The sequence below is a fragment of the Branchiostoma belcheri genome, unplaced genomic scaffold (genome assembly GCF_001625305.1).
Source record: "Branchiostoma belcheri isolate BF01 breed outbred unplaced genomic scaffold, Haploidv18h27 scaffold91, whole genome shotgun sequence".
Taxonomy (NCBI): domain Eukaryota; kingdom Metazoa; phylum Chordata; class Leptocardii; order Amphioxiformes; family Branchiostomatidae; genus Branchiostoma; species Branchiostoma belcheri.
In genome coordinates this window covers 586326-609617 of record NW_017804587.1, presented here as the reverse complement: position 1 = coordinate 609617, position 23292 = coordinate 586326, and the positions used below count along the sequence as shown (strand labels likewise).

Here is a 23292-nt window from a genome sequence, read left to right as displayed (position 1 = left end):
TCTTATTTTGTACTGGTATCTGTTTTCACCAGGTAATACTGCCCTGTCAATGATACTGCCTTACTGATTTGGTACCGACTCTTGCAGCCACCAAAAGATCTGCATGGATATAACTTTTGTTGGCGACCAGAGGGCACGGTCCGGTTGGTCCGACCTTGCGCAGGCGTCGGACAGACAGGTAGGTTAATAATTTGCGCGACTTCTTAGACTTAAGTGCAGTTTGTAACAGTTCCTCAAGACTTAAATGATGTGTGGTCGGCGCGGTGTGAACATCAAAGGCTACAGTTGGCTTCATCGTGTTTATGAAGACATTTGTCGCACATTTTGCCACATTAGCCTAAGTGCAGTTCACAACAGAACGTGTTGGAGTTGACAAGTACATGGTGCATTAGCTAACATTCAATAAATCTAACTTTTCGCGCTGTAGTTGTAGTAAATAAAAAGTAAGAAATTGAAAGAAAACCAAAACACGTATACACAAACTCGTTAACCTGAGATTAGAGTTGAAGCGGAAAGTTTGAAATGACGAGGTGAATAATTTATTTCGCCCCCTTTGTTCGCAGTGTGTGCCATCGATATGCGTGATGTACAGCTGATACAGGTTTACAGACCGAGATTTGTAGGGCTTTAACGTGTTGCACATTGTTGATATCATTAATAACGCATGAGAAACGTAACAAATTCCAACACACTTGGTCTATTGTGTGATTTACGTCGAAAATATGCGTGAAGAACAGGCAGACTATCCCTCAGACTTTAGACTAAGAACTTTTGTCTCAAACGTGAACGATACAGCCCCTGAGGTGGCCTAATGGTTTTGTCCTGAGGCAAAGCTTACACAGATTTCCCACCAGTTATAAATCTACAGAGAACTTGTACTCGAACTCTTTGTGTGTTTTTGAACGATGTTTTGGCAACCAATTCCCAGTAGTGTGGTAGCAGCTTTTATGCTTAAAGACGTTATACCTATCCCCTTTTTGCTTGGGAAAGGTTAAGTTATGCCAGACACAAAGTATCTACTTTTCTGTGCATTGTTGTGCTTCAGCCATTACTTTAGTTCAATTCTATAATCCACATTATATAGAGTGCTATATAGAGCTAAAAGGATGACCGTCACAGCAGATAAAAATCGCAGATGAATGAAGATACGAGGATCTTAAGACAGTTCAGTTCGAGGTCAGTCAGACAGTATAATAAGAGCTCAGCGAAGCCGACAAAGCTGGTCTCGTTTGTCAAAACTGTAACAAACTTTTCCTTTAAGACCACAGATCTTTCCGCAGTGACTTTCTTCATTTTTTAAACAAACTGCTGTTTATTGATTCCTTCGCGCGTTGCTTTATCATAACACATGCATAGTCTAATACAAAACTTGTAGCAAAACTCTCAAAATTTGTCGAGAACTAGCGAAAAGGGGACAGCTAGAGAACGAGGGGAACAAAAACAGAAAAGAAACTGGAAATAAAATCATTTTTTTTACTCTTCTTGTAGTAAAACCAGTACGTTTATTATGGCTGGATGTTTACAGAAGTTTGTATCGGGAGTGCCTGTCCCGGTGGCTCGGTGTTTTATCTGTCTATTTGGCCAATTTCCGCTCTTTCAATAGCCTATTCCAGGCTTCGGGAAGCGAATGGAAAGAGTAGAAATTGTCCAAAAAGACAGATAACATTCCAAGGGGATTGGTACGCGATAGATTACAATTTGTCGCTTCCATCCGCTCCGCAAAACCTGTTAGAGGCTAACCCGGCTCGGTAGCTCGGTGCTGTGCTGGGCCCGCCCCGGGCGGTGCAGGGAAGCGTCTCGGCCTTGCGTGCGACACGCGATCAGCGCGAGGTCCGTAATCACCCATCATGGCTGGGGCGTGCGCACTCAGCCGGAACAGCCACCGCTGTTCCACCAACCGGACTCACCCCTGTGTACTTATTGGCGTCCTTAATGTTTTCAGAACTCAACGGATAAAACTTAATAGCTCATTCCAATTCTAACATATAATTACAATTGCACATGCCTTCCCCAATAGTGGATTTAAAATTTACCAATAAAGCTAGGTATTCCAGACTTATTTCAGACCAGATCTTAAACTTAAGATTTGGCTGGAGACCAGAATTGTCGGACAGGTATGCAACCTGCAAGTATTAGATCACAATCTTTGCAGATAAACAGACACTATCTCAGAGCGCTGCAGGCTGCGCATACCCAAACATTTACACAATAATCCCAGCGCCACAAAGGACGCTTTTGTTTGGCTGCGCGTTAGAGAGAGATAAGTTATGGCTATTAATTATCCCATAGATAAATGATAAAACTGGAACTCTCTCCCTGACATGCGTTTCCCTCGTAAGTCTCAGAAACCACCGTTCAGCGCTATCGCCCAGCATAATTACCTATATAATACCTTCCACCAACTTAGTTCAATGCTCAGAAGTGGTATTTTGTTGTTGCATTGAGAAAATTTTCCATACTTTAAAAGTTCTGCCGTGGTAGAAGTTTTCTTCGACTAAAAATTTTAAGTGAACTTAAAAATTTACGTTTTAACGGACTATCGTGTATTTTTTTTCTGACGGTCAAAAAGCCTCAATTCTGTTTTTGCAACGCACAATTTAAAGTAGATTTAGCTCAAATCATACACTAAAATCGGACAGAGACACGTGGTTGTAGTAATATATAATACTAGTAGTTAACATTATGAAACGAGTTTGAACTGCAATTGTCAACACAGAGGTATAGGGACTTACGTATTATTGTCTTTAGTCTGTTATATACAGATAAAGACATGTCTAGGACAAATCTATCTGTAGAAACATTTAAAAGTCCCCATACCTCTGTGCTGTACAGCAAGTTTTCTGTGTTTTCTAATTTTTATATTTCTCTTGTCTCAGTGTCTGGAAAGCCAAAAAGTGTGAGCCACTGAGCAGTTTGCAATGGGTAAGTGGTAATGTCGATATGAGACATAGTATAAACGTCTTAATATTGAGATAATTGACCAAAGTCCTATATAATTATTTGTGTTGGTCTTCATTTATTACAATTTTCTGCCCGGCCTAGTCCGTAGAGTCATTATAGTTTGGCCCGAGTATGTATGATTCCTTTTGTGTGTAGTAGCATACTGGGTATCACGTATTACGAAGTATCTTCGCCGTTTTTTCAGCAAGATGTTCCTGGTACACAAGGATGTGTTGTTGCTAATTTTATAGGCCCTGTAAAGGTCCATGTCTACTCTTTACTCAGCCCAAGTTGGGACAGTTGTGGTGTACATTGAGGGAGCAATCAATTCAGGAGTGCCTGGATTATGAGTGCAAAACTGTCAGGCTTGGAACTTATTTATATGTCTGTTGTGAGTGGAAACGGTTAAACGAGTTTTCCAAATATCCCCGAGCAGCAGCTGAGATGTTATCGGTGTGAGATATTGAACCCATCAAACGAGTTCATGAGTTCACCCCTCCCCCGTCACAAGTGCGTTTTGTGTGTGTGTGGTGATGTCTGACGTTTGTTCCTATTGAATTGAACACACGAAAAGTCCGTACAAGCTTGGCCTACAAAATAGCAGAGACAGTATAGCCTCTATCAGGCTTCGGGAGGCGGCTGGAAAGAGTAGAAATCGGCCAAATAGAGAGATAGTATGCCAAGGGAGTTTGGTCGGCTGGAGAGAACAGTTTGCCACAATCTCCAGCCGACCAAACTGCCTTGGCATACTATCTCTCTATTTGGCCGATTTCTACTCTTTCCAGTCGCCTCCCGAAGCCTGGTAGAGGCTAGAGCCAGTCGTCTTTCGTGTATAAATAGAGCAGAGGTAGATATGACTTTGGAATGAACAGTCGATGTATTGTACATAACAACAGAAAATATACAGTACACATGATTCATAAGCTATAGGTTTGAACAGTTATAGTTTGAAGAATTCCTGAGATTGAACTGTTATTAATTTATATACGCTTATCTTTAAGCGCATTATTAATCGTTAACGCTGTGCATTGTAATATCTTTGTGAGCTATACTATCTGTGTACTGTAATATGTGTTCTAGTGTTGTAGTGTATTAATGTAGTGTACTGCTGTAATGTTTGTTTCCTCGACCACTGCGAGGATAGCTTACTAATGTCAAGCTAAGATTGCATTTGTAACTCAATGACTCCCCAAAAACGTTTCAGTCCGATTTCACAATTTTACGACGGATTTAAAGCTTAGATCAGAACACGGTTCATTCCTAGATTCGTTGGGTTCACAAAAAAACGCTGTGTCTGTAACTCAGGAAAAATCAGAAGTGCCTGTTAAGAGTTTCTCTCTTGTCTGTACGAAAGTTTTATAAAACTTTATGACAAACGTTTGTTGGTGAAAACATTATATGCCAAATATGTCTATGTGGCGAAGAAAACACTGACTACTTTAAATTTGCAAGATAACCTTTGGAATGTAAATGCTAGAGGCCTTGCATTTTAGTGTTAGTGTAACAAGAAACTTTTACTTGTACGTTTGAAAGAACATGCTTTTCCTTATCCTTTTGATAAGTAACATTACCTTTATTTATGCTATTACACCTACAGTGATACTTGGTTATAAACACTAAAATACATTTCCATATTTTTCATGTTTTAAGGTAAGCACGGTCTGCCATGTTTGATACAACAACAAAGATTACTTCTAATTTCCTACCTGTTGCTTCTTCAGGTCAGGCGGCCGGGTTGGAGAGACTGTGCACTGGACTGGGACCTGTCTGTCTGTCAGATTTACAAATAGATTGAATAACAACTTGAGAATAGATAGTGCGAGTGGCTAGCGATCATGAAAGTATCACACAACCCTGTCCTGACGGCAAAGTGTCAATACTTGAGAACTGGAAGTCAATCCCGATCAACTTCAGCCGACTCACAAGCTAACCTTCCACTTACGGCGACAATAGAAGGACAGACAACGACTCTATACAACACACAGGTTCAACGTACCTGAAAAGTACTTTTGCGTACCTGAAACATACTAGAGTTTGACTTGACATTGAACAGAGAAGCACTGCTTAGTGTTACGGGATCCTACCTGTTGCTTCTTTGGGTTGGGCTGTCGCGGTTTGATAGACTGCGCACTCGGTCTAGACGTCTGTCAGTCTGTCTGTCTATCTGTCTGTGTTAGGCAGATTTACAAATAGTACAAAAACTTAGGAGTTGACAGGACAAGTGAGTTCAGCGATCACGAACGTATCACACAACCCTGTCCTGGTGGCAAAGTTTCAATAGTTGAAAACTGGAAGTGATTCCCGATCAACTTTAGCCGACTAACTTAGGCTAACCTTTTCCTGTCCGCCACAAGTAGATCTTGAACAGACACCAACTGTGTACAGCACACAGGTTCAACGTACTGGGAAAAGACTAGGGTTTGACTCTACAATGAAAAGAAGTGCTTAATGTACCTGGATCACACCTTAAGACCTGTACCCTGCTGTTGTATTTCCGTAGGGAGTGGTGCGGTGGGTGGAACAGCGGGCAGATGTGAGGAGTCGCGTGCAGACCGGACAGGCGTTGTGCCCGGAGGCGGGACCATTGTTCCACACCAGGTGCGGGGCAGGGCGGGGACAATAGCGGCAGCGGGCAGGTGGTTAACGCGCTTCCGTCAGGACACGGGCGTCGGGAGGAGGGCGGCGGGGAAGGGGGTCAACTAGGGGGTAAGGAGGGGAGGGAAACATTGGTTTTAACCTCCAAGAAGATGAACGAACTTTAACTTAATAGATTGCTTCTGTACGTCTTTTTGCGTCTTTTTGTCAGTTGAAAGTTTTACTTAGGAAAGGACGCTTATTGCCACCTGTTAGATTTACAAGAAGAGGGAAAAGAAGAACCGAAGTGGCGAAGCCATTAATCTGTTTGGAGCCACGCTAGTTTGTTAGCTTGAATGTCTAACGAAGGCGGCAGATTTACCGCTACACTGTCATATCATTATTCTATTGTTTGTAACTGGAACATGTTTTACAACCTATTCTTAAACTGCGGTTAGAGTTGTTTGGATTTCTTTTATTTTGTTGACCAATTATTTTATCGATTTCCTGTTTTTAGAATGGTTATGACAGTTACGACTTCCTGTGTTGTCGGACTTTGTAGTGATGCTTTCTCTAACAACTATTAAGTATAACCTGGGCGCCAATGTATTTATTTTACCACAACTTCCATACTGACTTTTCTCAAAACATTTTGAGTGAGCGATTATGGGAGCCCTGCTGAACTATATACATAGGATATAGATATGCTGTTGTGGTTTATTCATAGGGTATTATGCGGGTTGCCATCATAATATATGTGCAAACAAGGAAAATGACTGTTTAAGTTGGCAAAATATTATATAATGATGTGTATAATGAGCCATTCTTTCCATTTATATCACTTATGAGAAAATCTGACATGAAATTAAGAGAAAAATACCGAAAATTCAGTTATTGAAAAATAATTAAATTTTTTAAATAAAAAATACATATAGGCCAAATTTCTTTATGTAACTTTAAACCTTGGACCAAAATAGGTATGAAACATCCCATACCGACTGCCAAATATCAATGGAATAACTTTTAATCAGAAAAGAATTCCAAAATTTGAAACCCCCATACGAGCCTTCTGCGTTTCCCCATTCCCAAAACGCCGAAATCCGGGAGTGAAACTCGCTCCGTTAACGAGATACGGCCTCTTTTCCGCACTTCCGGTTTCAGACGGCCAAAATTAGGCTCTCTTGGGGTTTACGGATTATACTTGATGAAGACGAAAAATTAAATCTTAAACCACCTTCCTAAACAACTTTCTTCACTCTCTAAACATTTTTGTCGTGCAATTTTAATACTTTATCGATTATGACCATGAAAAACTCTTAAGCTACAATTTTAATTTTATTTTTCTGGCGAGCTCATGGTCTCCTCGTTTGCAGAACTGAACATTTCTCGGTCACCTTGTGGCGAAACTGTTGCAACCGGAAGTGGCTATTTCACTACATTCATACATACAGTACAGTGGGACTTCAGGACCTGGCTTTCGACGTAGCCTCTACCAGACTTGACTTGATTGCTGGAAAACGTTAGGAACTGGCCAAAACTAGACAGATCTAAAAATTTACCTTTCACTGAAATACCTTTTTGGTAACAATATACTACCACTATATTTGAAATCCAATATAACAGTTAAATATCATTTTAGAGGTACTATGTTTCCAGATAGTATAATATATTAGAATCATACTACTAGTCTAAGAAGAGAACCATACAAGTAAACAAAGGACAACATAGGAATTGTTCCAGGCATTTTAATTCTTGAAAAAGCATAATAATATAATAATTCACGCAGTGCTGTGATCATACCATATAAGAGCAAGTAATATTATTATACTGTGTCAATAGATATGTAAGCCGTCACAGCAACTTCAAAATCATCACAAATATAAGAGACACAATTACAAACATTTGCAGCATATACAGGACATATCATAATTCTCACATAGTTTTTCACAAAGATATGTATTTCACAGAAGACACAGACTTAGACATCACAAATATATACATATATGTGCTAACTTTCAAATATAGAGATCAGTGTCAGATCATATAACAAACACTTTAACCTCAATGTAATATACTTGGTTGGAATTACATGTCTGCAAAGCTGGTGTGGTATGCTGAAGTGCTACATACAAAAGCTATGGAATACAATGCATAGACACTGATACATATACACACATACATACATACATACTGGTAACACAAGTTGGACCCCAACACAAAGTTGCCTTTTACAGTATAGGAGGCTCCATACATATGTAGCTTTGGCATAGCGATCAGAAAAACAGTCTTAAATACAGAAAACAGTATACAGCAACACCTACCCACATACCAAATATCATCACAATCCATAGCTTCTCGAGTTATTACTGACTAAAGTATGCCAAAACAGAAACAAATCTTTCACAGTGGTAATAAGTCTAAAAGTAGAGATCTGATTTCACATTGGGTACTCCAACCAAAATGTAGAAAATTTATTTTATATTGGTCCATTCAACAAAATAATAGACTCCAACAGCAGTTTGAAAACTGTTCTCAGATGAAGCCGGAATTAGCTCAAATTATTTCTGGTAATAGTGCTAAGTTATTGAAAGGTCTCAAAACCAAGGCTCAAGGGTCTACAGTAGCTAGTGTGGTTACTTACTAGATAGTTTGCTTGTTTCTGATAATTTTCGAGGAAATATCTTTTGATATCTGTACTTTAACTCTTGATCCAGCCCTTGAAGTTCAACTTTCATCAACTTAGAAACACACGGTCTGATTTAAAACCACTAAACAACAGCTGAGAATTCATGAAGATTTTGACATCAGAATTCAGGCAAATTTGTAGCTAAGTTTTGGCATTTCAGACCACAAAAACTTTATTCTGTAAATGACAGTTTGATTTTGGCAGGTTTTCTTTTTTACTTAAAAAATGTTGCCTGTCTGTACCATATGGGGCTACATGGTCATCATTTTCCAGATCTAACAGCCTTCAGGAGTTTGTGAAAAAATCAGAGTTTTACATGTTTTTTTGGGTCAGCAATAAAATCTCACAGTCTCTTTTCTTCGTAAGAAAATTCAAACTCTATTACTGGATCAGTTACGGATTTTTATTTCCGGACCTATCAAGTCTCTTTTCTTGTTTGTTCACTTCCCTGTAACTTTTCTCATGGTCCCTCTGATGTGATTTCTTACATACTAGTATCCCCCCCCCCTCTCCACGAAACCTTTCTGACATTCTCATTGGATAATTTCTAAACACTTCACTTAAAAGTCACCACATAACTCTGCCTGACAACCACTTAACATTCTCTCTGCTGCTTAATATGATAATACAAATTTGGTGCCAAACAGCTAATGTAGCAGGTTGTAGGTTAAAAATCAGTTAGCTTCAAAGCAAGCTGCATATTGCACTCATAGCAGCAAATAGAAAGCCAAGTAGAATATTGTAGTTTCTCATGTGACCCTGTCTCGAGACAAATACTCGTAAGTACACTCCAACAAACTTACTCCTTTCTCAGGTAAAATGAAAACCTATCAAAAGATAAGCTAATGTCATAGCTTAAGACTTTGTCTCCAAGGCTATTAAATGTGCATGCTGAGATTAGAAGCCAGCAAGCAGTTTTTTGTATGATCATATTCTTTCTCAGTTTGCACTCTTACCAGTTCGTTTCTAAAACTCTAAGAAACAACAAATCCTGTTGGTGTGGCCTGATATTGTTGCCCTGTCCTGTAGTGTGTAATTGCAATCCTTGGAGAGTGATAAGTTATCTATGTGGTGGATCTTAATAAGGTTCCAGTCAGTCACAAACGTCATGCAATCATCATACCATTACAAACTGAGGACATTATTGGAACAGCCGTGCATGTGTCAAGCAAAATCTGACTGTTGTGTTATGGAAAAGGCTGTTTCAGATCCTTGTAAGTTGGTTCTGTCACAGCCAGTGCTTTGTAAATTCCCATGGAATCGCAATCGTACGACAGCCTATGACGAATGTGACTGAACCTCAAACAAACAAATAAAACAAACTTCTGTTGTTGTTTATCAGTCCCCCGGTTCTTCCACCCTCCCCGGATTTACCCACCCCCCAAACGCCTTCTCCAGTTCCACGGCCACTGCCAGGGTCATGTGATCATTGTAGGGCAGGGCCACGACCTGTAACCCCAGGGGCACGCCCTCCGACCCCAGCCCCAGGGGAACCTGGGTAACCGGGAAGCCCAGGACGTTAAAAATCCCCGTGTATGCAAAGTTGAAGGGTGTGAGGAGGGGGGCGTTGTGTTTGGGAGCAGGCTTGGGGTGGGAGGGGTAGAACAGGATCCCCTTCTCCCCGAGCATGTTCTCGAACTCTGTCTTGAGGTTGGCACACATCTTGATGAAGTTCTTGTTCTGCTCGGTGGTCAGCTGGGTCACCTTCTCAGTCATCCCCAGGCCGATGGCTGGCAGGGTGTGCTCCGACTTCCCGAACATCCACTTCACAAACTCCTGCAGAATAAACGCAAAACAGATTTTCATGTCACCTTGCCACATGGTATGATTCAAATATGAAATACAGTTTCTTAACAAACCCGGATGATTCCACTCACTGACAATCCGTTTCATCGTTTGGTATTCTTGGGTTGTAAGGGTTAGGCTGAGGATACTACTAACAGTATATAGTTAAATGCCTCGAAGTATTTCAAAGTGTCCTCTTGGTATCAGCTGGGCATCCTAAAATAAATAATTGTTTCTGACGGATCTGAGAGAAGTTGAGTGCAAGTGCAATATACAAGTTGTTGAAGTTTTTATTACCACACTTTATAATGGTTCATAGTAAATGATAGCGTAATCCCTAGAACATCCCTTACCTTATATGGGTTGTATTAGAACACCCCTTACCTTATATGGGATGTATTAGAACACCCCTTACCTTATATGGGATGTATTAGAACACCCCTTACCTTATATGGGATGTATTAGAACACCCCTTACCTTATATGGGATGTATTAGAACACCCCTTACCTTATATGGGATGTATTAGAACACCCCTTACCTTATATGGGTTGTATTAGAACACCCCTTACCTTATATGGGTTGACAGGGTTACTCTCGTTGTGCGACATGAGCTCACAGAAGGTCTGGTTGTCAGCTGACTCTGACATCATCGCCGACCATATTTGGAATGAGTACTTCAGCTTCTCCATCTTCACCTCCTGAACTTTGACCCCCAGCTCCTTCTCTACATGGGTCACGACCTGCAAGGTCACAAACTTAGGTATTTATCATGTTGATTATAAATAGTCAATTCAATTCTTTATTTCCATACCAACATTGCAGACATACAAAATATAACTATAATGTTGCCTGAATGGTATTGGTATTTACATCATTACATTAAAATAAACACATAACATTATTACATACGTGTACATAATTTATATACATAGATATATACACTACTTATATGTACAGTACATCCCAGGCATGTATGACAAGTTTATACAGTCTGATTGTAGAGTCTGATAGACTGATGTAGGAACGAGTTCTGGAGTCTTAAGTTTTAGTGCTGTTTGTTAACTTTTTTAAAGTGTGTGGTAAGGATGATGAACATACGGTATTACCTCCAGGTATGGAGGTATTGTTTCGGTGTTTATCTGCATTTGCTTGGAATATAGAGTGTCAGGAATTATACAAAGGTTACTGCAGATTGACCTAATAAGGGTCAAGTTGGAAATAACTTGTTGCTGCACCCATGCAGCTTAAGCCACCCAGGTAAGTGCACCTAGGGCTTGTCTGAACAAGATTTCTGACAGTCCCATTGGGCCTTGAGTAAAGTCAGACCATCCATCTGAAAACTAAGGAGCTCTCATTCATTCATGCTGAAACTGGACAACTGGTCCAGTTCCTCTGTTGAACAAAGCCAAGAAAACAGAAACCCCTATTTCTATTACATTTAACTACCATGTGGCAAAAACAAAATATGAGTAATGCACGGTTGTAGCTATAGGGTGGTAAAAAAATATAACAGACAACAGACTTCTTCATTGTCACCAGACCCAATTCCTCTTTTGAACAAAGTCAAAAAACAGAATTCCCTTATACCATTACAAATCCATGTGACAAAAACAAGATAGGGTGTTTTCAGATTTAAGGCTACACACTTCTTCCTTCGTCGTAGATCAGGTGAGTTGGAAGCTGTGAGGACTGCGAGCCTTGGTCATTTTAGAAGACTTTTTGGCAAAAGGTTGCCTGGGATCCTAAGAACTTGGGGAGGAACGAGCCTGATAAGTACTAGTAAGTCTTTTTCTGAGTGACTTATTATATATTGTACTTTCTCTTTACAAGTAAGGCTTTTGTGGGTCTCCTTTACTAACTTCTTCTTCCTAGTCTCAGACTTATTGCTTGATTTCACGACTACACCTGTCACTTTTATGAGCTTTCTATGGTTATTAAGTATTATCTAATGTCTTTACAATAAAGAGGCAAAAATGAATGTATGAATTTCAATATTTCGGGTATGCCAACCTTAGCAACAGCCATGCAAAAATTAAAAAAAACTTGTAAGAAAATGTGCAGTTTCATTGTTTCCTGACAACAAAGTAAGCAATGGGTTTGCATCCTTTCCTGTTGGTAGACTCAGCCACCGTGGACACAGTTGCTAAAAGGTCTGATTGATCATCTGGGTTGGGGTGAAGTGTTGTACAGCATTTTTCTCTGTTGTGGCTGCTCCAACTAACTAGTAAGCTAAGCACAGTTGACATGATTTGCTAAGCAAAGTTCAATAAATGTTCAATGTGTCAGAGTAGACATTTTATTTCATTTCACATAGTCTATCAGACTGAAGCACAACATCAGCATCGGCTACTCTGTGTTTGACAAGAAGGAGGCAACCTACAGACTGTGCTGTAATCCAGGTGAGACTGTTTGCCCAAACAGAGTTGAAACAGAACAAAGAGTTAAAACAATTTGATTTGTAATGTAATTTTTGCTTCACGCCAAATGGGTCTATGATCCAAGAATGTTTTCAAGTCACAGCAAAATGCTGTCTCGTAAATATTTCATCCTGGATTGACAAAATCAAATTTTACTTATATCCTAAAATCAACTCTGTATCACATGTTAGACAGGATCTTTGTTTCTTTGTTTAAGGAACAAGATGAAGAGACTGCTGGTTCTTCTGCTGATCATCCTGAGGGAAACAGGACCCACCAGCAGCCAGCAACCAACCTGTCACAGCAGCTGTCCCTTATCATTCTGTAACTGCCGTGACGTAGGCCTGAACGGTGTTCCTCAGTTCTTGCCTACAAACATCACATATCTTACGTTGTATGGCAATGAAATTACAACCTTACGGGAGTATGAATTCTCAAGGTATAGGAGCCTACTAACATTACATCTTGGTTATAATCAAATTTCATCTATCAGTAACAATGCATTTTACGGTTTGACCATTCTACGTGACCTAAGGCTTTTTGGCAACCGGCTGACCAGTGTCCTAGCCTACATGTTTGAAGGACTTGATAATCTGGAGATTCTTAACCTGCATCACAATGGCATGAACAGTATTGAGGCAGGCACTTTCAATAGCACCCCAAAGCTCCAAACTCTAGATCTTAGACACAACAGAATCAGCACCATTGCGCCTGACACATTTGCAAATCTGCCCCAGTTCAGTAGTCTGGATTTATCCAACAACATGATCTATACTTTTCCTGTTGCTCTCTTATCAAACCTTTCTATGCTGTCAAACCTTGATATGGAAGACAATGAAATGGAGACACTACCACCTGAGGCATATGGCATACTGGCCTCCGTCTCAATAACTAACCTTGGCTCTAACCCCTGGCAGTGTGACTGTAGGATGCTTCCATTTAAGCAAAGGATGACAGGATCTCACCTTTTTGAATTCCAGATCACATGTGCTGGACCTGCCAGCTTGCAGGGGAAAAGCTTACTACATGACGTAAATGCTGAAGATCTGATCTGTGAACAGACAACTGTTACAGTTTCTCCCAGTCCAAGCACATCTTCTCCTGTAGTTCACCCAGGAGCATCTACATCTATCCAAACACCCAGCACTACACTGACTACTCACTCAACAACTGCCCTGTCTACTGTCAGTCCTTCCTCATCTTCTGATACTGGGGAGAAGTCAACATCAACTGTCTCGACATCTTCCCCAACACCTAGGGCTCACACTACATCTGGCTTGTCTACAGTCAGTACCTCCCCTTCCTTTGACCAACCAGGAATGTCAATCAAACCATCATCTACTCAGACTGCTTCCACAACACACCTTGCTGACTCTACACCAGTCTTGTCTACAGTCAGTACTTCCTCGTCTGATTCTCCAGAATCACCTCGATCTCCTACAACCCCAGAATATCCAGTACCAGCTGGTACACATGTTCCGCCCCAACTGACAGATGGTAATGCTGGTCCTCCTCTTGTTTTTATCTCCATGCCTGTCTATCTCAGTGGTCTTCTGAGTGCTGCAGTCGTGACTCTCCTCATCTGTTCCATCCTCATTACAGTGAAGTACCTCTGTAAGAGGAGGACCAGGAAAACCCTTTCAGGCCAAGACTCTGACGCTTGCTTCACTAACACAAACCTCCCAGCTCTAGATGCTGTCACAAGTGATGGTCAGATACAGAAGTCAGGACAACGCTACCTGGTTCCATCCCCGTCTCCCCCCTCTGCCATGAGTAAGATCCAGAGAGGACAGGGTAGGAATACTGTGGCAGCTTTGCAACAAGCAGAAACCCCTCATAAGGGTATGATGATGCATAGTTATCCATCACAAAGGTCTCAGCCAGGCCAGAGGCAGAATCTGTACAGGGCTGAGAAAGGTTACCAGGTTCCATGTCCTTTGCCCCCCTCTGGAAGTGCAGCTGGTACACTGGATGATCATAAGAATGAGTCAGTTGCTGCACTTGGTGCTGATGCAAACCACTATGAACCTCTGAGGAAGCATTAAACAGCCTAATACATGGGCAGTGCCTTATGTTGTACAAGAAACTGTACACAATAAGTGAATTAAATTGGTGTGGCCTTGTATGTAGAAGAATTCTTGAATAATTTTCATTATTGTTTGTTTGGTGTTGAGTGATGTAGAATTTTAAATGACATGATAATATGAGGAAAAATTGTGCTTTTCATCTTTGACATGATGATACAATTGTATATACTATTAAGAAGGAATGTTGATTGTTTGTGTTAGTGTAGTGTTAAACGAAAAACAAGAATTGAAACTGTTTGCATTCTTATCAATGTTGTCAATTAATGTATATCAATGTTACTATTATGTCAGTCTCAATACTATCTAGCTCATTACTTTTATGTATCTTTGGTGAAGAGGCTAAGTTTTTGTGATACAAGGATGTATAGCATGCAGTTTTGAGATGTGCTTTCTTTCAAATACATGTAACTGCTGATAGTGTTTCCTTATGGTGTAATTAGTAATATCATATTACATACCAATTATATAAATTTTGTACTCTGCTGATACACTCACTGAGGTCCGAAAAGAGTTTCATCTGGTTAGTACATGTAGAACATAGAATATGGGGGTTATTTTGTTTGAGCCAGTGTTAAATGTTAAAACGTTACAATAGTGTGTGTCTTGAAGTGAAACTGTTGTCGTACAAAGACATCTTTTCATTACCTTCCATTCCCACTCTTATTCTTCAGTGTGACAATAAAATACCCTGACCTTGACCTACATACACAAATGACCTTGGTGTGTCATTTGTCTACTGATTTTTTCTAACAATTAAGTTTCTATTGTGAAAAAGGTACAGATTCTTACAAGGTCGCGACCCCTTTTAGATTATGTGTAATAGTGACGCCTGACTTTTTGGTATAATGAGAGACCAGAGATACTGTCCAAGGCTACAAGCTTTGTGGGGTTGTCACTGCATATTAACTACGGATCAGTTATAGTAACACTCTGGTTTTCTAAACCTTGATCTGAATAGCAAGACGGTCATCAAATTTAAATTTGGAATCTCTACGAAAGTTTAAATGAAATATTTTTAGGAATGATATAATGGCACAAAAGTATCTGATTCAATATATAATAGCTGAAAAGAGAGTTTACATTGTGTGAAGGTTATATGGCATTAATAGGTCATGTTACATATACCTGAAGGTTATGCGTGTATTATTATTCCATGGTAACAAAAAGGGACAATAGATGTAAGTGACACCGATTTCCTATCAGGCCTTGGCCTAATTGCCCATAAGGTTGTCAGATTAAGAAATTGGCACAGTTGTTCTGTTGGAAATGTCAGGTGGTCTTTATGTAGAGTACAGTCACTAGTACAGGTTTGTTGTGTATGTTGAATGGAGATCTCTAAACCTGTACTCTAGTGACTTTGTAGTTACAGTAGTTTCTTTTTTCCACTGAAACTGGTCAAAATCAATGTGTGACAGAAAGTGACCTGTAGGACACCTCTACTTGCCTTTCATGATTATGTGGCACGGGCACAACTTATTCCATCCAAAAGATCTGAAGAATCTTCTTTTTCCCAGGGACTTAGTAACCAAAGGGTGAAGTCAAGTAGCAGTAATTTTTTCAGCCGGTCGAATCAAGTGCTTTTCAGTGAAGAAGTTTGCGTGACCTGGTCTTTGTTCTCTTTTCCATGACACTGCACATTTTTAGAGGGCATCTCTGTCTTTTTTTGACAATCGTGGTACAAATCTAACTGACTTGCTGCATATAATAAGTTCTACCAAGGACAAGATATGGGCAGTGCCTGATAACCGGAAATAACGTTCAAATCTTTTGTGGGAAATACAATCATGACATAGAAAATATGAACTGGCTATAATAAGAACTTCAGCCTTCCAAATCTACTGTTAATGCATTGTTAATATTGCTGCAGTTCCCAAATTGATCAACAGGGAGCATCGCACAATGGTAGCCCTTGCGATACAGGCCCAACATTTTATCTTGCCATTGTGAACACAAAAACCTAAATGCACTGGACTACACACACACAAGGTTTAATGCACGCAGACACACACACACACTCTCAAAATAATATATTAAGCTCTGTCACCTTTTACAGAAGTAAATACCCCATACAGACTCCCTTAAACCTGAAGGTACGGAAAACAGGTAGATAGATGTGCTAGGCTACACGACTCACCATTTTCTGTGCCTGCTTGAGTTCTGGGTCAACTGCAGTACAGAGCCAGGAGCCGCCGTCATCCTCGATACTATAGAAGTTCAGTGCCTTCAAGTCAACCTGGTGTAGAATAACAGACAAGCTTGTAACTTAATGTGCCAAGTAAATTCAAGGTCTGAAAGGGCAAGGACATTGCAGCTCAAGCTGCCTATTTGAGCAGAACATTGTATATATTATTGAATTAAGTACCCAGAATATTCCCAACACCTTTTGAGTTTATTTACCTGTACCTGTACCTAGGAGCCTATAATATGGTCGATACGTTGAAAATAGCCACATTGTGCCATTGCCAGTAATGATTTTGTGTAGGCTGAAACCTGATCTGTATAAACAACTAGCCCATACAATGTACACACACCTATATCATTCACAGGTTGTCATGCAACTGGAACTTGACTGACATTGCAGGCTTTTTATTGTGGAAAAGAAAATGGCGACTGCAAGTTTTGGGGCAACAATCACCGAAGAACTATCCTGTAGTGTCTGCCTGGAGCTGTTCACCAGGCCCAAGGTGCTGCCATGTCAGCACACCTTCTGTCAGGACTGTCTACAGGACCATGCACGGAGGGGAAGGACTTTCCAGTGCCCAAACTGTCGTCTTCTGGTCAAACTGCCACCTGAGGGGGTCACAGGTTTGCCAGACAACCGCCTGGTTACAAGTCTTTGTGAGCAACTAAAAAACCAGGTACTATCAGTGGAAACGAGTGAAGAAAGCCAGTCTGGAAACAGGTGCAGTGTCCACCCTTCTCGGGAAGCGCAACTCTATTGTAAACCTTGTCATGTGCCTATCTGTGAGCAGTGTTTAGAGGAGGCTCATGAAGGTCATCTCAATACCAGCGTCAAAAAAGCTGCAAAGGACAGGAGACCTGTGATCCAGGACTTGATTAACGATGTAAGGAAGATTATGGAAACCTACAATTATTTGGACAAACAAGAGAAAGACCTAAATCAGCAGAAACAGCAGATAGACAAAAGTATCAGTATGGCCTTTGACAAAATGGTGCAGAAACTCACAGAAAGAAAAGACCACCTCTTGTCTCAAGTTCAACAAAATCACAGAAAGAACTTGGACAGAATACAGAAGGGAAGAGTTGTGAGGAAAGAACTTTCTGATGCCTGTGACCAGGCAGAACATGCAATGGAACATGGGGGAGCCAGGTTTCTTAGCCAGGAAAACATTTTGACACAAGTAGTAGGAAAGCACCGAGGAAATGCGGTACCAACTCCTGTCCAAACCCAGCCTGCTGTCTTTCAGCCCACAGACACTCCAGTGCCAGCATTGGGGTATCTAAAGATTCAGCCTCTCCCATCTGCACCTGTACAAAAAACAACTGCATCTAGCAGCACTGGAACACAAGGCACAGGTCAGTCTGTGGAGAACGTATTACATGAATACAGATCTGTATGGTCTCTTGGTAAACAGGGGTCAGGAAATTGGGAGTTCAATGATCCAAGCGGTGTTGCAGTGTCAGAGGATGGTGAGATCTTTTTAGCAGACTGTGAAAACCAAAGAATCCAAGTCATAACCAAGCAGGGAGACCGTTGGCCATGGAAAGTCCATCTGTTCCCAACAGTCCTGCCAGATGGACAGAAGATGAGCCCTGATGATGTGGCCATGGATGGGGAGGGGAACCTGTGGGTGGTGGGGTGCACAAAGTCTGCTAACTTTGCTGTGCAATATGATAAGCAGGGCATCTGGGTGCTGAGGACAATCGACCTACAGCACACTAAGTGGGTAAGAGGGATTGCAGTGGACACTAGGAGGAACCACATCCTCATCACACAAACTACAGGAGATGGGGACAACAAACATGGAGAAGTGCTGGTGTTCCAGCCGGACGGCACACTTGTAAGGACTGTGGGTGTACAACCTGCACTTGGCCATGGAACATGGAAGAAAATAAGAAAACTAGTTGGAACTGGCCATGGGGGTGGGCAGCAGCAGGGGATGGTTTTTCCATGGTTCATCACTGTGAATGGGGAAGGGAACATTCTTGTGTCAGATGTTGGCAATACGTGTATCTATGTGTACAATGAGGGCGGAAGGCTTCTGTTTAGATTTGGAGGTGAGGAAAGTGGTGAAGGTCAGCTGAAAACTCCAATAGGCATCTGTACAGACAGGGCAGGGAACATCATCGTTGCTGACATGGGAAAGAGAGAATTAGAACTCTTTGATAGGAAAGGAAAATTCCTCAAACACATCTTTACTGAAGAGAAGGTACATGTACCACATGCCGTTGCCTTCACAAAACAGGGGAATCTGATTGTGACTGATTGTGTAAATCACCAAGTCTACATCTTGTACAGGTAAACATGACAACGGACCTTGTACAAGCCTGAAGTAATCCTGGTTAGTTTTCATTTTGCTACCATGGAATCCCATGTACACTAAGGCTAATTGAAACACTGACCACACCACGTACAATTACCATGTACATTGTATGTTCAGCTTCACTTAAAAACTTATTGAATACCAATTTTGCTTTAAAGTTGATCTTACATTTTTGTTAACTACTAAAGATAAACCACTAATGGTTGAAATGTTGTCCTGCATGTAACAAGTCAAGATGATTATGTCAAAAACTTTCACTTTTACTTAGCACTGTACAGAGCATCTGATGAGTCATGTCAGACATGTTTGGAGAAGAACTGTTGGGGGTGATACCAGCATGTTTCCAAATGGACAATAGATATGTAGACATTTATGTTTTTTCCAAAAACTTTCAAAAAATCAAAAACAGAAATAATTACAATAACAAACATCTGCTACTTTGCAATACATTGTACATATTGATAATTTTGTTTTTATATGACTGGATACAGGATTTGTTACTGTAAAATGATGTACATTGTAATGTCCCATGAATCAGTAAATAAATGGTTTCACGAAGAACTGTGAGGGGTGATATACATGTAGGTGCTTTAGGTGATTTATTTCCTCCAATTGTTTCCAAATAGACAATGTCTGTAAGATATATCTGTAATGATTTGATGAAAAACAGAAATTTTATAGTAACAATTAATTGATTTTTAACATGGGCAGCAGGTCCTCTGTGGTGATGCACAAAATTTGTGTGGCCCAAGGGCTGCTGAAACAAACATGGGTGCTGCCCTATACCCCATCTAGTGCAGTAAGGACTAGAACTAACCTTCTTCTCCAGTTTGAGCTGCACTGTGCTCGGTCCTGCCATGATTTTTAACATGGGCAGCAGGACTGCTGTTATAGTAGTGATTGCACAAATTTGTGTGGCCCAAGGGCTGATGAAACAAAGATGGGTGCTGCCCTATGCACTATCTGGTGCAGTAAGGACTAGAACTAACCTTCTCCTCCAGTTTGAGCTGCACTGTACTGGGTCCCGCCATGATTTTTAACATGGGCAGCAGGTCCTCCGCAAACCGGCACATCGGCCCTGTCACCAGGAACTCTGTCCTCTGCCCCACCGCGTTGGGGAACTGGCCCTGGTTTGACACAATACCTGCAGGAGGGGGGGGGTAGGGAACTGGACTGTTGTAACTTATGGCAGTCATATTGACACTTAAAAGACATTCAAGACATGAAGAAAATTGATATCTTTGACTTGAACTTCAAATCAGTCAAAAAAGAATTAGACAAGTGTAAAAAAATGTTAATGACAAGGCTGACAGTTCGGTCATCCACTGAGTCTAGGTGATGACAACTTAAAGACAGCTTAATAAGGTCTACAGATATCAGGGCGAGAGAGATCTTCAAGTTGAATTTTCTTTTCATGTTGTCAGGAACGAATTAGATAATTATTACTGGATTTAGTATTCCATAATATCACCAGGGTCTATAATATCGCCACCTTGAGAAATAGTGTGGTTTAAGATATTTTTTTGGTTACCTGTTTCCACCTGTTTTTAAACCCAATTTTGTGTATATACTTTTTGAAAGGAATTGTGTGTTTCACTTCTTCATAAGACGAGTAAGTTCCAGTTTATGTAAAGTGTTCTGCTCACCTGAGGTCGGTTTGTGCCCAAAGATGCCGTTGAAGAAAGCCGGCATCCTGATACTGCCGCCGATGTCTGACCCCACCCCCACCACCGACCCCCCCGCTGCCAGGATGCACCCCTCTCCACCTGCAGGGGACAGGACAACATACAACTCAGGTAAATCACATTGTTTGGAGAAGAAGTATTTTACTAAGAAGAAACAGAGAAAAAACAACATGTTTTCCTTCTGAGAAGGTAAACATAATGACAAACTTCCTCATTTCTGCCACTAACACTGTTGGAAAGATGTTTGTATATCTGTTGATTTTATCATGATTGAAAAAGTCACATTTGAAGCACCCTTAAGTATTGATATGACAACACTATAACAAAAGAACTCATCAAAATGTTCATTTTCATCTTGCACATATAAATTTTACATATAAAAAAATAATTCATTCTACGATTATACCAACTACTAACTTAAGCCAGAAAGGACAATACTGATCCATGTATAATGTTACTGAATGTTTGTTCTGGGTTTGTTCATGATTTCATTTTAAAGACTAAAGATTGCTAAATGTTACTCTAGAGTTGCATCATTCTTGATTGTTACCCTTGAACAGGTAAGATAAAGGTCATCTACATCATGCACACACACAAACCAGCTAAGTTTGTGCACTGCACTGTGCAGAATACATGCATGACTGCTGCAAATTTTGTTTACTTTGTGGTTAAGCCAAAGAAAAGCTTTAACTAAGTTACCAAATTCCCAAGAAAAAAGTACACAACTTCCTTCTTTCTCCCTATTGGACAAACAAAGAGTTTAACAGTTGTTTTGTGCATATATATCAGGTGACAGAATGTTTTTGTGACACCTGGCACGTAACCAATAAAAAGTCCCAGGGTATTCCCCTTTCTGGTACCTTCAAAGGACTGGTCCACCGAAAAAGGGGGAGTACAACACTTTTTCCCATGGAAAAGCTAGCAAAAATCAGAAGATGACAAACACCAAAACTCTTAAAAGTCTGAGTGATGTTTTATCTTTGTGCAAGTAATTCATCATAATAAAAGTGTGTGAATGAAAACATTACTGAAGACAAAATATGCCAAGCTGCCCTCAGCGGTGGCACCCTTCCGCAGAGTACATAGGTTAATGTAGTCACGAAAATTCCCCGTACAATTGTCTGTTTAGCAGAAAACAGAGAATTCATTGGAAAGCAGGATCTCTAACGGACTTTTCACGGTGGAGACATTTCAGCAAATTAAAGTAAGTACTTAAAGTTTTCTTACTCATAAGTGAAGATGACATTCAACTTGTACATTCAATTTGAAAAGTACAAGTTTACCTGATGTTATACAGTGAAGGTATTGTCAACTAGTCAACTACCAGAAGTTGATACTGTGACTCTTTCATGCTTTTCATACCTGATGGTTGGTCCTTTTTAGGACTTAAAAAGATTTAAAACATGCAGTGTCTGAAGTTTTCTGGGTCAGGAATTTATGATAGAAACACCTAACAAATCTAACAGAGAATATACATGTATGCAAGGCACCTTCATTGCTTTGGTGATTATAACCCCCATAAAGCAAAAATGTCCAACTGAAAATTGCAGGGAGTTGCACTTAAAGGCTGATATTCCTAGAAATTTGCTTAGTATCCTTGATCAAAGTTATGCCAATGTTAAGAAGCAACAACATGTCTAAACAACCTGAAGGTAAACTAGGTAGATTTTTGTTTGTTTAAAAGCTGGATTTGGTCGGTAGGTGTGGTGGCCTAGCCTCAACATTCCTGCCTTTACACATTAAAGCTGCATGAATCACTTGGGTGGGGTCTTCAAGTGATGTACAAGAGCTAGCGTCCACTCATAGAAAGAAAGTGAAGTTTATACACGAAGAGTTTTATACATTTGTCCTGGCCATTAGTTTTATACATTTATACAGAACAGAAAGTTTCAAGTCACTACATCAGTACCAGGGTAGGGAGTTTGATATCATTTGCAGAAGTGACTAAAATATGCATTGTTTTTGAAAGAGGAAGAGTTCTAATCCACTGATATTAATCCTTTGAGGAAATTGAAACAATGTAACTTTTGTTCAGTCACATTTTTGGCCGCCCGATCTCCAGACATTACGTTATCCAACCAGTAGGAAATGACTTCAGCGTAGTGAAACTGAGAATAGCTTTCTCATGTTTCCCTCTTCAAATACAACAAACCCCTTGTACAAACTTTGAATTACTTTCCATTCATCCATTTACATTCAAATGGCAAACTTCAAAAGACTTTGTTTAGAACATTAAGTTCACAGAATGTAAAATAAACAACGTCAAACAACTGCAGAACATACACAAGGAATTCCCATTTCCCACTTTATAATTCATTTAAGTAAAAATACATTACCAGAAAAACAGCAAGGGGTGAAAAGAAATGCCTGCAAAATTAATACGTATAAAAAGTGCTACAAAAGTCCCTTAGAGTAGTTAAAAGCTTAAAAGCAGTTTTTAACCAATGCTCTCTCTAACCACCTTTTGGCTTGAGTAATTTTCCCAGTAATGCTAATGTTGCAGTGTTTTTTTTCATCACAAAAAGTTTCTTCATGTAGGTAATATTCACATAAACAATGTCAGAACAATCTGGAGAGAAGAAAGCTTTCAGGTTGTTGACGCACATAGAAAG

The 23292-nt window shown here is 40.2% G+C and overlaps 2 protein-coding genes across 2 annotated transcripts in view; one reads left to right on the top strand and one right to left on the bottom strand.

Moving 5' to 3' along the window:
• Window positions 1–9278: 9278 nt before the first annotated feature.
• Window positions 9279–23292, bottom strand: part of LOC109488054 (fatty-acid amide hydrolase 2-like) — a 28776-nt gene continuing 14762 nt past the window's right edge. Inside the window, exons 4-8 of the mRNA XM_019792203.1 lie at window positions 20642–20761; window positions 19985–20139; window positions 16625–16723; window positions 10556–10726; window positions 9279–9976 (exon numbers count right to left, since the gene is read on the bottom strand). Coding sequence (XP_019647762.1) covers window positions 9539–9976; window positions 10556–10726; window positions 16625–16723; window positions 19985–20139; window positions 20642–20761 — 983 coding nt within the window. The 3' untranslated portion in view covers window positions 9279–9538. The remainder of the gene's footprint in view (window positions 9977–10555; window positions 10727–16624; window positions 16724–19984; window positions 20140–20641; window positions 20762–23292) is intronic.
• Window positions 12625–14683, top strand: LOC109488062 (SLIT and NTRK-like protein 1). Its single transcript, XM_019792212.1, has one exon. It carries the CDS (start codon window positions 12628–12630, stop codon window positions 14446–14448), a length of 1821 nt encoding a protein of 606 aa, XP_019647771.1. The 5' UTR covers window positions 12625–12627; the 3' UTR covers window positions 14449–14683.

Excerpts from the sequence above, each read along its gene's own strand:
- LOC109488062 (XM_019792212.1), top strand. The coding sequence starts at position 12,628 with ATGAAGAGACTGCTGGTTCTTCTGCTGATCATCCTGAGGGAAACAGGA.